The sequence below is a fragment of the Suncus etruscus genome, chromosome 10 (assembly GCF_024139225.1).
Source record: "Suncus etruscus isolate mSunEtr1 chromosome 10, mSunEtr1.pri.cur, whole genome shotgun sequence".
NCBI lineage: Eukaryota > Metazoa > Chordata > Mammalia > Eulipotyphla > Soricidae > Suncus > Suncus etruscus.
The window spans coordinates 79,120,580-79,136,224 of NC_064857.1; the positions used below are offsets into that span (position 1 = coordinate 79,120,580).

The 15,645-nt window shown below is 38.3% G+C and overlaps 1 protein-coding gene and 1 pseudogene across 2 annotated transcripts in view; one reads left to right on the forward strand and one right to left on the reverse strand.

The window, feature by feature from the left end:
* The window catches only part of ME2 (malic enzyme 2), a 63,077-nt gene that overhangs the window by 45,121 nt on the left and 2,311 nt on the right, over positions 1 to 15,645 (reverse strand). Inside the window, exons 1-2 of one of the 2 annotated variants that reach the window (XM_049781548.1) lie at positions 11,797 to 11,936; positions 5,968 to 6,087 (exon numbers count right to left, since the gene is read on the reverse strand). In XM_049781548.1, the coding sequence (XP_049637505.1) occupies positions 5,968 to 6,075 (108 nt within the window). In that variant the 5' untranslated portion in view covers positions 6,076 to 6,087; positions 11,797 to 11,936. Of the gene's footprint in view, positions 1 to 5,967; positions 6,088 to 11,796; positions 11,937 to 15,645 lie in introns of those variants that run through there. The other variant, XM_049781547.1, reaches the window with a different exon arrangement.
* Positions 6,546 to 6,646, forward strand: LOC126020998 (uncharacterized; annotated as a pseudogene).

The window sequence follows — 15,645 nt, forward strand, 5'->3', positions numbered from 1 at the left end:
GTTGCGATGGGGTTCATGTTCTATAAGAAGTGCACAGCCGCAGAGCAAAGCAGAGACACTCATTTTTTTTGTTGTTGTTGTTTTGTTTTTTTGCTGTGTTCTTTGATTGTCACCAGGAAGCAGTCACAGGTTTCTTTCTAAAGGCCCCCGTTAGCCCCAAAACAGGCAGGAATTAGCCCCCCTCCTTGTGGGTGGAGGCAAGCCTACTTGAGGTTAGGCACTTGAGAGCTGTTTTTACTGTGTTCTTCTTTGATCATCACCGGGAATCTGGAAGCAGTCACAGGTGTCGCTTTCTAAAGAGTCCCCTTTAGCCCAAAGACAGGCAGGAATTAGTCCCCTGTCCTTGTGGGCAGAGGCAGGCACTTGAGAGCTGTTTTTGTTGTGTTCTTCTTTGATTGTCCGAGGGAAATTCTTTTATTTTGTTTTGGGGCCACACCCAGAAATTACTCCTGGTTTGGGGGACCATATGGGACAACGGGGATAGAATCCAGGTCCATTCTGGGTTAGCCATGTGCAATGCAAACGCCCTACCACTGTGCTATTGCTCCAGCCCCAGGGTAAACTTCTTAAATCTCAGAATAAGGGGGCCCAGAGAGATAGCACAGCGGTGTTTGCCTTGCAAGCAGCCGATCCAGTACCTAAGGTGGTTGGTTCGAATCCTGGTGTCCCGTATGGTCCCCCGTGCCTGCCAGGAGCTATTTCTGAGCAGACAGCCAGGAGTAACCCCTGAGCACCGCCCCGTGTGACCCAAAAACCAAAAAAAAAAAAAAAAAAAAAGAAAGAAAAAAACACCTCAGAATAAGGACTTCCAAAAACCTATTGCTCCACTAGGACAATAAAAACAACTGGTCAAATAACCAGAATCAACTTTTTCAGATGTGAGAAATTAGGAACCGGCAATCAAAAACCATTTATTCAATAAAAACAGCTGAACCCTGATAAGAACTACAGCAAATTTCAGGGGATTTAGTTGGTCTGGTTCCATTCACTGTGAGTTCTGTTTCAATGATTTAAAACCCTCTGCCATTCACTGGAGAGGGTAGAAAGAATCCCTGTCATTAATTTACCTGTCTGATAGGTCCCCAAAAGAGCCCACCTGCAAAATTGTCTTTTACAGGCCTTGAAGTTCAACAGGCTTTTCTCCAGAAGACCTAGTTTGAAATCATCAAAGGCAGTGGTTTAACTTAGCAACTCCCTTAAGGAGCCAAGGGAAACAAAATGCTAATCAAAATGTAAAGAAGAAGCTGTGAAAGGAGATGAGCACATAAAGTAGAGGATGCAGAAAGAAAGCTTGTAAATATTCCTAAGAGTCCAGACCAAATGCATAAGCTGTAAACAGGTCTTGGAAATTCCCAGAAGGTCCCAAGATTCCATATCTGTTTAACCTTCAGCCTCTGTGTAAACAGAAATGCAGGTTGAGACAAAACAGTAAAGTGCCTGGCTGAGTATTCACCAGTGCAGATAAATTCCCTGGGCCCAGCATGGGAGGCTAATTGGTTCTAATCACCAGCTGACTCTGAACTAACCGAACAGAAATTTTGGTAGAATATGCCACAAGTGGAGAATTAGTTCTTAAATGTCTACACAAATCAATAACAATATGGGTATGATAAGCATATAATACATAGAAGAGACAGAAAAAATGTACATTTGTTTGTTGCTCCTCTTTTTTTTCCTCATTTAGACAACTTCATAAGACAATAATTATACATCTGTGTTGATGATCACACAATATATGAAGCTGTAGTCTATGACATTGTAGCAAAAAAGATGTGTGGGGGGAAATGAAGCCTAACATCAGGTAAATAGTAATCAAATGAGAGCTGAAAAACTATATTATTCACACATATGAACCTTGAAACAATATTGTTAAAGAGAGATACTTGTAATGATGAAAGAGGTCAATTCATTACGAATATTTTAACAATTATGAGTATACCTATACTCATAATAAAAATAAAAGAAGAAATAAAAACTGACAGAAATAAGGAGAAAGACCTCTTAAAAGGTTTAAGACTTTAATAGTTCAATTTCAGTAAAAGAGAAAACTACACAGAAAATCAGTAAGAAAACAAGAGTCGGGGTCGGCGAGGTGGCGCTAGAGGTAAGGTGTCTGCCTTGCAAGCGCTAGCCAAGGAAAGGACCACAGTTCAATCCCCCGGCGTCCCATATGGTCCCCCCAAGCCAGGGGCAATTTCTGAGCGCGTAGCCAGGAGTAACCCCTGAGCATCTAACGGGTGTGGCCCGAAAAACCAAAACAAAACAAAACAAAAAAAAAAGAAAACAAGAGTCATTGTAAGGCAACTAGACTTAATAGACATTTACTATAATCTATAAAATCTATAAATTGGTACTATCATAAAATATTTTAAAGGAATACTTTCAAAATTATTGTTGAAATCTGAGTATGGATTATATATTAGATTACAATATCATTTTTTTGTTGCTGTTTTTGGACCACACCAGTGACGCTCATGGGTTAACTTGGCTTTGTGCTCAGAAATTGCTCCTGGCTTGGGGGACCATATGAAATACCGGGGATCAAACTGAGGTCCATCCTGGGTCAGCTGTGTGCAAGGCAAATGCCCTACAGCTGTGCTATCGTTCTGGCCCCTATAATACCATTTAAATATTAAGCTTAGGAGCGGAAGTGTGGCATAGTGCTAGAGGATATGCCTTTCAGTACCCAGGCCGGGGCTATTGTTCAATCCCAGTATTTTACGTATCTCAGCACCAGCATGTATCATCCCTACAGCAATAAAATAATGTTAAGCTTCTTAATTTTATAATTGTGCTGTAATTAATTTGAATAGCCTTATTAAGAGATTTACACATTTACATTTTCTGTTGAGGGCCCGGAGAGATAGCACAGCAGTGTTTGCCTTGCAAGCAGCCGATCCAGGACCAAAGGTGGTTGGTTCGAATCCTGGTGTCCCATATGGTCCCCCGTGCCTGCCAGGAGCTATTTCTAAGCAGACAGCCAGGAGTAACCCCCGAGCATAGCCGGGTGTGGCCCAAAAAACAAAAAAAAAAAAATTTTTTTCTGTTGAGCTTTGGATCACCACCAGTGGCTTTGCTTACTCCTAGCTTTGCACTCGGGGATCCTCCTGGCAGGCTCAGGGGACTATATTGAGTGTCAGGAACTGAATCCAGTTAGCCACATGTAAGACAGAAGTCCTACCTATTATACTACTGCTCTGACTCCTATATATAAACAGTGACTGTAAACATTTTTGACACATGCAGCTAACTCTTAAGTAGTTTAGAAAAAAGATAAAACAATTGTGGGGCCGGAGAGATAGCATGGAGGTAAGGCGTTTGCCTTGCATATAGAAGGTTGGTGGTTTGAATCCCGGCATCCCATATCGTCCCCCGAGCCTGCCAGGAGCAATTTTTGAACATGGAGCCAGGAGTAACCCATGAGCTGCTGCCAGGTGTGACCCAAAAGCCAAAACCAAAACAAACAAACAAAAAGATAAGACAATTGTCGCAAAATGTCAATCTAGGGAAAATGTTTTGGTAATTCATTGTATTATTCTTGCAACTTTCTGGTAATTTAACCTTTAAGTTGAGGGGAGGTAGGTGGTCACATCTGGTGAAGCTCAGGGCCTATTTCTGGCTCTGTGCTTAGAGATCTCCTAGCAGGCTCAGGGTACCATATGTGGTGCCGAGGATTCAACTCAGGTCGGCACTATACTATACTACCCACTGCAGAGCCAAGAGTAACTTCTGATCACCACTAGGTGTGGACCCTCCCAACCCCCCCCCCCGAAAATATAGGTTTTTTTATAGTACAGTCTTCTCATAGCATTGCTTTTACAGTATCTTTTTATAAGTTTTAGTAGATGCTTTTGATGCTTTTGTTTCATGCGGGGGGGGGGGGGGGAGCACCTCTGGTAATGCTCAGGACGTCAGTAGTGCTACAGATTGAACCTGGGATTCTGACTGCAACACGTTCCCTGATCCTTTGAGCTATCTCTCAAACCCTATATGTGTTTTTAATTATGTCAGAGTCTCTTTTAATTGTTATTATGTCTTCCTTTTCAATTGAGTGGTTATTTATGGTATGCTATCCAAATATTTTTAATTCTTTAGCATGTGCTCCAGCCCTCTGAACCACCTGCCTAGTCTTTTATTATTTTTTTTTTCAGATCACACCTAGAAGTGCTCAGGGGCTACTTTCAGGCTCTTCAGGGACGATGTGGTGCCAGGGATCAAACCTGGGCCTCCTATTTACAAAGTATGCACTCCAGCCCATTAAGCCATCTATTTATTTTTAATATCAGTGTCCCATATGTGGTTGGATGATTAGGATGATATATTTGGATTATTTAAATAATTTTATATTTATTGAGTTTATTTTTGTATATTTATTGTTGAGCATATTGTCAATGCTGGAGAATATTTTTTGTGTGCTTAAGAATATATATCCGGGGCCGGAGAGATAGCATGGAGGTAAGGCATTTGCCTTTCATGCAGAAGGTCATCAGTTCAAATCCCGGTGTCCCATATGGTCCCCCGTGCCTGCCAGGAGCAATTTCTGAGCCTGGAGCCAGGAATAACCCCTGAGCACTGCCGGGTGTGACCCAAAACTCACAAAAAAAAGAAAAAAAAAGAATATATATCCTGGGCCTGGAGAGATAGCACAGTGGTGTTTGCCATGCAAGCAGCCGATATAGGACCTAAGGTGATTGGTTCGAATCCCGGTGTCCCATATGGTCCCCCGTGCCTGCCAGGAGCTATTTCTGAGCAGACAGCCAGGAGTAACCCCTGAGCAATGCTGGGTGTGGCCCAAAAACCAAAAAAAAAAAAAAAAAAAAAAAGAATGTACATTCTGCAATTGCAATGGAGTGCTCTGTAAATTTTTATGATAGTACCAATTTATAGATTTTTTGGATTATAGTAAACCTAACCATTTGCAAGCTTCATCAAAGAAATTATTTTACTGACTACTTATTACTGCCACTGAAAAGAGAAGAATGTACTTTCCTAGTAAACCCAGTAAGGCTCCAGATAAGGAGAGAACAGAGATAAGTGAGTAAGGAAATACTATCTTAATAATGCCCATCACTTCCACCCCAGAGATCAGAGGTCTCTCTCCTTTAAGCAATAGTGTGATTAATGGACAAACCCACTTGTGTAAGGTAAATTGTATTCATAAAATCTGGGTAAAGGCACAGAGGGGGCAGATGTGAGATAATATTTTATTCACAATCCCAATTTGCAAGGGTCCTAGTGACTGGTAGAATTTAAACTGAATTTATCTACATGTCTCAACTCTAGCTGAAGTCCTGTTCAGAGCCAGAGAGATAGTACAGCAGATAGGGCACTTGTCCTAGACCTGGGTTCAATCCCCACGTATCCCATATGATCCCCTGAGCATTACCAGGAGTAATTTCTGAATACAGAATTAGGATAAGTCTTAGCATTGCTGGGTCTGACTCACAAAACAAACAAACAAAAAGTACTATCCAGTTGTTCTTAGAACAAGAAAATAGAGCCCAACACATTCTGTTGATAGAAGTTAGGAGAGGTGACATTTTGGAGGTAAACAGCTGCCAAGAGTCTTACCATGTGTATAAAGTTCATGCAGAAAAAGCATTAACTGAATGACTAAAACTTTAGTTTAAAGAAATTTTAGTTTGGGGCCGGCGAGTTGGTGCTAGAGGTAAGGTGTCTGCCTTGCAAGCGCTGGCCAAGGAAGGACCTCGGTTCGATCCCCCCAGCATCCCATATGGTCCCCCCAAGCCAGGGGCAATGTCTGAGCGCTTAGCCAGGAGTAACCCCTGAGCATCAAATGGGTGAGGCCCGAAAAACAAAAAAAAACAAAAAAAAAACAAAAAAAAAAAAACCCGAAATTTTAGTTCTTGAGTGTAAAATAGATAAAACCTTCATTAAGAAGAAGGAAAATGTGTGGGGGGGGGGGGGAGAAGAAGGAAAATGTATCTTGATGTTACCATTACAAACCTTGTTTGTTCTTGGGTTCAGCATAAGCGGCTTGCCTTTCTCTTTTGTACTTAAATGCCGACATGCTAGAGAACAAGGAGAGGCAACTACTCTTAGCCGGGACAACATCTTTTCTTTCACCTAGGAAACACAAAGAGAAAAAAAAATGCTGCTGTGAAACATGGGCTAGAAATACATATGCAACAAGCAGTTTCCAAAAACATTTAGAATATTTTTCAAATTATAATTATGTTTATACAGGTTATAATGGTTGTTAGAGGGTAAAAATAGGTAAAAAGTGAAGACTTTTCCCTATAGTATTCAAAATTCTTGCATAATCTTCATTGCTATTTTTTCTTGAAAATTACTTTATTTAGGCACCATGATTTACAATGCAGGCAATATAGTACAATGCACACAATACGTCAGCTCCAAACATCTCACCAGTGTCAGTGTCCCTCCACGAATATCACTGACATGTTTTTATGTTTTAATTACTACCCTGTATTAAACATTTAGCCTATTTATAAATCACACTAATATGACAAGATGTCTATCTCCCACTTACTAACGAAAATCTTATCAGTTATAAAACAAGTGTTCACTTTAGCAGAACATACACTAAAATGGAAAAGATACAAGTATAGCATTGTGCCTATGAAAGGATGATATGCAAAGTTATTAAGTGTTCCTTTTGTTTGTTTGTTTGTTTGTTTGGGCCACACCTGGTGACACTCAGGGGTATGTTACTTCTGGCTCTGAGCTCAGAAATCGCTCATGGCTCTGGGGACCATGAGATGCCAGGGATCGAACCCAGGTTGGTCCTGGGTCAGCCTCATGCAAGGCAAATACCCTATCGCTGCACTATCTCTCGGGGCCCGAGTGTTCCATATTTTAAGGGAGAAAAAAGGCAAAAAGGATGCTATAGAAATAGTACAATTGGTAGAGTGCTTACAATTTTGTGGCCAACCTGAGTTCAATTCCCAGCAGCCTATATGGCCACCAGATTCCTGCCAAAAGTGATCCCTGAGTACAGAGCCAGAAATAAGCCCTGAGCACAGCTAGTTGTGGCCCCAAAAACAAAATAATAAGCAAAAACAAAACTAAACCAGGAAGTCATATGACTGCATCTTAGATGAGAATGGGAATTCAGATTAGGGGTGGAGAAGTAAGTAACAGGAAAGACTGATGCATACATATTTAGATAAAGAGAAGGTACCCAGAATCTTAATCAAGATTCATAAAATTAATGTATTATATTTTAATATATTAATGTTTAATTATAATGAGCTATTTTCTATCTTTGGAAAATTTATTTAATTGCAAATAATTAAATATTGAAATACTAAAATTAAAATAATTTCAAATACATAAAAATTGGCTAGAAAATATGTTTTTGTCCTTTCATATCCAACAAACATGTGGGAATTTTTCATAATAAAAATTCTTAAATAAATTAAATCTTAAACATTTACTGCTGGAAATAGAAGTGATTCTTTGTGTATCAATTTTCCTAATAAAAATCAATTTGTGAGGCTGAAGAGATAGCATAGAGGTAGAGCGTTTGCCTTGCATGCAGAAGGACAGTGGTTCAAATCCTGGCATTCCATATGGTCCCCTGAGCCTGCCAGGAGCGATTTCTGAACACAGAGCCAGGAGTAACCCCTGAGTGCTGCCGGGTGTGACCCAAAAGCCAAAAGCCAAAAGCCAAATGTCAAAAAAAAAAAAAAAAAGTCAATTTGTACTGCCTATTTATTTCTTTAATCATTAAAAATCAGTGCAAATATTGAGCACTAATTTTTTTAATGAAATTTCTATTTGCAGAGAAATCCATGATCTTTATATGAAGGTGCAGCAAAACCATTTACACTGGAATTTTTAAATCTTTTTTCTTTTGGGGCTACAGTTGGTGGTGCTCAGAGATTACTCCTGGCTCTGCACTCAAGAATCACTCCTAGGGAGCTCAGGGAACACTAAGGAGTGTTGGAGATTAAACCCAGGTTAGCTACATGCAAAGTAAGTGCCCTATCTGCTGTTATTATCACTCCAGCCCCTTTTTAAAAATTAATATTCATGGGCCCGGAGAGATAGCACAGCGGCGTTTGCCTTGCAAGCAGCCAATCCAGGACCAAAGGTGGTTGGTTCAAATTCCGGTGTCCCATATGGTCCCCCGTGCCTGCCAGGAGCTATTTCTGAGCAGACAGCCAGGAGTAACCCCTGAGCACTGCCGGGTGTGGCCCAAAAAACAAACAAACAAACAAAAAATAATAATAATAATATTCATGGAAGTAAAAGTCACAAAACATAAAATTAGCTATTTTATTGTGAGCAGTTCAGAAGATTCATGAGTCATCATGTACAGTCATGTTACCTCTTTTCACTTTCAAAAAAATCTTAATCCTCCCAGTTAATCCATATTTTTCCTTCCCCTAATACCTGCAACTGACAATCTACTTGTTTATGGGTATACTTATTTTGAGTAGTTCATAAAAACAGGGGTGTTTCATCTGAAAAAGTCACAAATATTTATATACTAAGTACCATCAAGAATGAAGGTGAGAATGATGAAACATAACAAAACTAATAGGATTTCTTAAAACTAACTTGGGCATCACTGTTTTGTTGTACCAGGGATTGTACAGGTAAACTACACTCTTAGTTTTAATTATTGCTATTGAGACCAAACCAATCTGACAAGTAAATACAAATCCTGCTAAGATCTAGACTACACAGTGAAAAAAATGCTATTATTGAGACAACTGAAAAACTGTAAGACATATGGTAGTTCAAACAGACTTGCTATATAATCAAGTTCTCTGAATTTGACAACTTATATAAGAGACTGTCATGTCCTTGAAGTCTTTTTTTTCTTTTTTGGATTTTGGGCCACACCTGGCAGTGCTCAGGGGTTACTCCTGATTCTGTGCTATTTCTCCAGCCCCAAAGATAAGACTTAGAAACAGGTTATGGTGTCAGTTTGAAATATCCTTTAACTAAAAATGGCTCTTACTTTTCATAAGGTTTTAAAAGAACAGTATATGACAAAGATGCACAAGTCCACAGAGTCTAAACATCCCACACATGAGATTTGAGCGGTGGTGTGGCAGTGGCTGGATCTTTACTGGTTCAGTTTTACAAAGTTTTTAATTCAGAGACCAAGATTATGAATCAGGATGTCATATGAGTATTATTCTCAGACTCTGTAAACAATTCAGTTGGCAGGCTGAGGTTGTCTTCTGGTCCCCTTATCACTTATTATTTCATCCACCAGACTTTGAAGAATTGATGTACTATGTTAAGACCTAGCCTCTCAAGAAAACACATTGGTATGGACGATGTTTATGACAGTAAATGTGCAGTACTGGAGGTCTGCCAACACTGTTAATATTTCACTCATATGGTAAGAAAGAAAGCTTAGGGGTCAGGACACATGCCCTGTATATGTATGTATATGTGGGGACACATGTGAGTCCTCACTCCAGCACTGCCATGTGTTAGAAACAAAAAGTATTTGTTTTATATGTAATGATAAGCAATATAATTTCTTCCCTAATGCATGCATCACATTACCAAGAGCATAAACCTTAAAATAAACTATTTTAACAGGCCTATTTATATATTAAATAACTTTTTAAAATCACAACAATAATTTGCAATAGCCAGAATCTGGAAAAAAACCAAATGCCCAACAACAGATGAGTGGCTAAAGAAACTGTAGTACATATACACAATGGAATACTATACAGTTGTCAGGAAAAATGAAGTCATGAAATTTTCCTACATATGGATGGACATGGAAACTAATATGCTGAGTGAAATAAGTAAGAGGGAGATACACACAGAATATCCTCACTCATCAGGGCTGGAGAGATAGCATGAAGGTAAGGCGTTTGCCTTTCATGCAGAAGGACGGTGGTTTGAATCCCGGCATCCCATATGGTCCCCTGTGAGTACTGCCCCTATGAGATTTAAGAAAAATAAAGTCCAAAAGTACAGTATTGTAATGATACCCAGAGACAATAGAGATGAGGCTGGAAGGACTGGTTCATGATATGAAGCATACCACAAATAGTAGTGAGTGCAGTTAAAGAAGTAACTACACTAACAATTTTTCATGACAATGGTAATGAGAGAAATAGAATGCCTGTCTCGAATACTGGCAGGGGTAGGGGAGGAGGAAAATGGGGGCATAGGTGGTGGGAATGTTGCACTGGTGAATGGGATTTTCTTTTCTAAAATAGAAAATAAATTAAATCACAACAATAGTTGCTATACTTACGTAAATCTTAAACTTAAACATTAACATTAACTTTAAATCTCTAAACATCAATGAGAAAACTAAAGTTGAGAGACATAGATCACCATACCCAATATTACTGGCAGTGCAATACTCTAATCCTGATTTTACCTTATATTCTAAAGTTTTCAGCCCCTGAGCCTCTTATAGTACCAATTCCTTCTTGATTATGAAGTTCCCTCTCTTTTCTTCATAAATTATATTTTCAAGTTAAAATTTCATTTCGCTAAGTGGACAATATTTTCTATTTTTAAAAAATAAATGTTTTTTTTTCTTGAGCAACAACTGGCAGTGCTCAGGGATTGCTGCTGGTTCAGTTCATGGATCATTCCTAAAGAGCCCACAGGACATTTTAGGATGCCCAGGATCAAACCCAATCCTGCCGGGTGCAAAGCAAGTGGCTTATCCACTCTTCTATCATTTTAGCCCCAACCCATATTTAAATTCTCATAGTTCTCTTAATTACTTCTGATAAGTAGTTTATTCCATTTTGTATCTACATTACTAGTTGGTTCTTTTCATACTAATTTCTGTTTCTTTAAATATTTAAAGGCCTTTTCAATATTTGCCTTTAGTAGTGGATATAATTTTTAGATTCTTTAATAGCATAATTTTTGTCTGTGAACTCTGATTTTTTAAAAATCAGGACTATCTTTGGCACTGGTTTCACATATGTTATATGTTAACAGAAACCAACTCAGTAACAATACTTTCAAGTTTATGTCTAGACAACATGTCAAGTGCTTACTGCCTATAGCCAGTTTTTACTATAGTTTCTGTGCTAATGTTTATGCACAGAGACAGAATATTACACACAAAATCAACTTAGATGCAAGTTTTGAATTCTGTGATGTGGAGTGAGTGGATAGCTTCATGCCAATCAGGATACAGATTTCCTAGTCATCTGTGGAGAGATCAAGGTTTTCCCTATCTTCTACCTCACAGGATGTCCAATTTAGTTTTTAAAGTTGAACAAGGCCTGCGAATTCAGTTCTCAAAAAATCTGAAATCTCAAAAAATCAGCAAATCTACCTCATATATAACTGTGATGACCAAGTAGAACAGTTAATACAAAATATTACAATTTAAAAAATCAGGATAAAGGGGTCAGAGCTTAGCACAGTGGGTAGGGCCTTGCATGCAGCTGACCTAGGTTCCATCCCTGGCATCCAACACGATCCCCCGAGCCTGCCAGTAATAATTTCTGAGCACAAAGCCAGAAGTAACCTGAATGCCACTGGATGTGGCCCCCCAAATAAGGGTGGGTAGGGTGTTACATCAAAATACTGTTTTATTAACAGAAATTAAAATATAAAGGTAATTTTAAGTCTTTAAATAAAAATTAACAAGGAACAAAATATCTACCAAAATTAGAATCAAGACAGAAAGACAAGACAGATAAGTAGACATTATAACAATTGGAGGCAGGAAGATAAAGTGGATATCTCACTCCAAAGAATGCCAGAAGAATAGTAAGGATGAGGTGAGAAAAACAGAAAACCAAGAGTTGGAGCTATTAATGTTGAGTAAATAAGTAAAATCAAGCTGCTTACTAGAGCGTTTCTTGAATACTGAGATATGTCTGTGGTTTCTTCCCTGTTGTGCCATTCACACTGCCTAGGCCTTGGAGGCAGTGGACCTTACTCTCTGGTGTTTATAAACTGAAAACTGTTAGGCCATTGGCTGCTGGAGATTATTCTCCTTGGCCCCATACCTGGGGATAGAAAGGAGGAGATCAATGCGTTAATTAGAGACCAAATGAAAGAAAGGTCATGTCTTAGTGAGCACAATCTTTACAGTCAGACAGACTTAAATTTGAATCTGGACTCACTAATGCCAGCTTAGAAATAGCTATTACCCAGGCTTTCTCCAATGGTTCTTGAATTAGTGTGGTAAGGACACTTTCTTCACTACTCTGTGACTAGATGACCAAAACAAACAAAAAACAACCTAGAACAATGTGATTATTTTCTCACTTTATCAAGCTTTTTAGTTTATAATCATGATTGTCCTAGCTTTTTGGTGGTAAAAATATCCTTTCTTTTCTTTTTTTTGGTTTTTGGGTCACACCCGGCAGCGCTCAGGCTCTAGGTTCAGGAATCGCTCCTGGCAGGCTCGGGGGACTATATGGGATGCCGGGATTCGAACCACCGTCCTTCTGCACGCAAGGCAAATGCCTTACCTCCATGCTATCTATCTGGCCCCCCAAAATGTCCTTTCTTTCCAGAAAGGATGGGTATGGTCAACTGTAGCGGTTTTTTTTTTTTTTTTTGTTTTGTTTTGTGGTTTTTGGGTCACACCCGGCAGTGCTCAGGGGTTATTCCTGGCTCCAAGCTCAGAAATTTCTCCTGGCAGGCACGGGGGACCATATGGGATGCCGGGATTCGAACCGATGACCTCCTGCATGAAAGGCAAACGCCTTACCTCCATGCTATCTCTCCGGCCCCTGTAGCGGTTTTTTTTAACAGGCTCTTTAACCTTGATAAGAGTAAAACTTGGAGATTGTTTATCTGGTCCCAAATGCTCCCTAATTTCACACACTAATATTACATATGTATCTATTTTTTATATATGTACATATATAGTAGGTAGTATTTTGTTAAATCCAATGTCATAAAATCACAATTTAAAACTTTTATTATAACTCAGATAACCTGAGTTATAATAAAAGTATAATATATATATATATATATATTTTTTTTTTTTTTGGTTTTTGGGTCACACCTGGCAGTGCTCAGGGGTTACTCCTGGCTAAATGCTCAGAAATTGCTCCTGGCAGGTTCAGGGGACCATATGAGATGCCAGGATTCAAACCACTGACCTTCTGCATGCAAGGCAAATGCCCTACCTCCATGCTATCTCTCCAGCCCACTCACTATATTTTTTAATTGGTCATGAAGTCCAAGTCTGGGTACTAATCCATTTCACTTGAAGGAAAACTGACTCAGAAGTTTCACTTTTCTCACCAATTAAGACAGAGGAAGGGAACTAGTTTCTCAGAACGGTATATTAAAATCATATCATATAAACAAACTACCAAGACCTAGAGCAGTGGAGATAGCTCAATGGTTGGAGCACTTGCTTTGCGTGTGGGAGACCCAGTTCAATCCTTAGCACCAAATGGTGCCTTGAGAACCAGAGTGGTGATTTTTAAGTGCCAAGAATAGAATAGCTTCGAGTGTCCTCCATCCCCAAAATATCAAGATTCTAGAGCTATAGCATCATAAAGAAAAAAACTACTTGACTAGAAGGCTTATTCAACAGAAAATGAATCAAGGCAGTCTAGTTGAGTGGTGAAACACAAATGCCAAAATTAAGTAGTAGGGTTAAAAAATATCCTGGCTGTGTCACTACCGGCTGTTACCTGGAATAAATTAAAGCCTCAGTCTCCCAGAGTTGCAATTTTCTCATCATTCAGATGGGAAAATGATAAACATCAGAACCTGGAAAGCAGGCTGTTTCAAGATTTAAATGACATAATCCACACAAGATGCTTATCACAGTGCCAACCTCCCATGAATGTCAGTCTCTACGCATTACTGTTATTAGTAGCTAAAGGCCAAGCAACCAGAACTAAGTGCCTGTTAGTTTCTACATCATTTTCTAATGCAAAATCCATGTTTCAATTGAATAATCATAGTTAACATTTAAATTATCTCAAATGAGATATCTGGATCAAAGTGAGAATTTAGACAGCACAAAATACAGGGAACAATCCAATTCATCTTAAAATCAAAATATATTTAATTTCTATTGAAATTTGTACAGACTGAACAGAGGAGGTAGAATATGTAGCCATATAACCATAATGGTGATTTTCAAACTTTTGTTTGTTTGGGGTCACACCTGGCAGAACTCAGGGGACAGGTAGTGCTGGGAATAGAAAGTAAGGCCTACGTATGCAAATTTCAGTGCTCCCTGCTCAGCCTAGTGAGTCACTCTGATCCCTAAAAGATTTTTAGTAAAATAATTACCTCTTTATAAAATCAAAATGTAGAAAACAACTCCAGTTATATAATATGAAGATATACAGTAAGTAACTGTAGGTTTTAGTGTTATATTTTAAAGTATTGGTTATTAAATTTGTCTGAAACTAGCATAAATATTTTTCTAGTTTAACAGTTATTTTAAAATAGATTATTTTAAATAAAATTAAATGTAAGTTATGCATAAACACATCATAGGAGGAGTTATTTTACAAAAAAGTATTACAAAAGAAGTTCTCAAATGGTAACAATTTTTTTCTTAAAACAATTTTATTTATTTATTTATGCATTTATTTTTTGGTTTTTGGGCCATACCCGGTGACGCTCAGGGGTTACTCCTGGCTATGCGCTCAGAAATCGCTCCTGGTTTGAGAGACCATATGGGACGCCAGGAATCAAAACCAGGTCGGTCCTGCGTCCTACCACTGTGCTATCACTCCGGCCCCTCTTAAAACAATTTCAAAATGTGTTTTTAAACAAATGTAATGAGACCAAATATCATAAAAACCCTATATAATGCCCTTCTTAGGGCAAACCCTAAAGCATTTCGTTTGCAGGAAAAGTTTCCGAGCTTGTTATGTATATTTAAAAAATAAACTTATTTTAAAAATAATTCATTTTGTTGAAATAATACTGATTTTTAAAACTGTATGTTTTAAAGGAACCATTTACAGCTCTCTAATGTACATGTTACCTACTACATCATACCATTTCCAAAGTACCAAAATCAACCACCACCTTATAGACCACTGGACTTCCTTCACTCCCCTCCAAGGGTAAAGTTTCAATTCTTAAAAGAAAGAAAAACTTCTATAAAAGCATGACCCAACATTTCCCAGTGATTTATGAGGAAGGTTACAGCAACCCAGCAACCATCTAGTCTTTGTCTGAATTCTAAGTTTTTATAACTCTTTGTTCTGCAATGGAGCACTTCCTTGCATTTGTGAGGTCCTACATTCAATTCCCAGAAAATAAACTAACAAAAATATAAATGAGATACAGGATACACGTCAGTGTTCAAAGCTGATAATGGAAAGATTCAAAATTACAAAATGGGGTTAAACTGTTTTTTCTTGTATTTCTCCAGACTACATAATAGTCATGTAACTTGCCATAGTAATTACAAAGGATAACTCTATAATCTATCATCTAAATGCAGAAAGATTATGTTTATATTTTGAGTAGCTACATAAAATGCATAGTTTATACATTTATAGGTACATAAATCTATAGACAGAAAAGACTGTAGACAGATTACATAACTGTAACAGTGATTACTATAACTACCGTATATACACTTATGTACATGTATTAGGAATAACTACTTTAACTTTCCGAATGCTTAAAAAACTAAAGATCCAGAGCAAAACATAAGAACTAAAGATGAAAACTTCTGTCATCAAGCACAAATTTGCA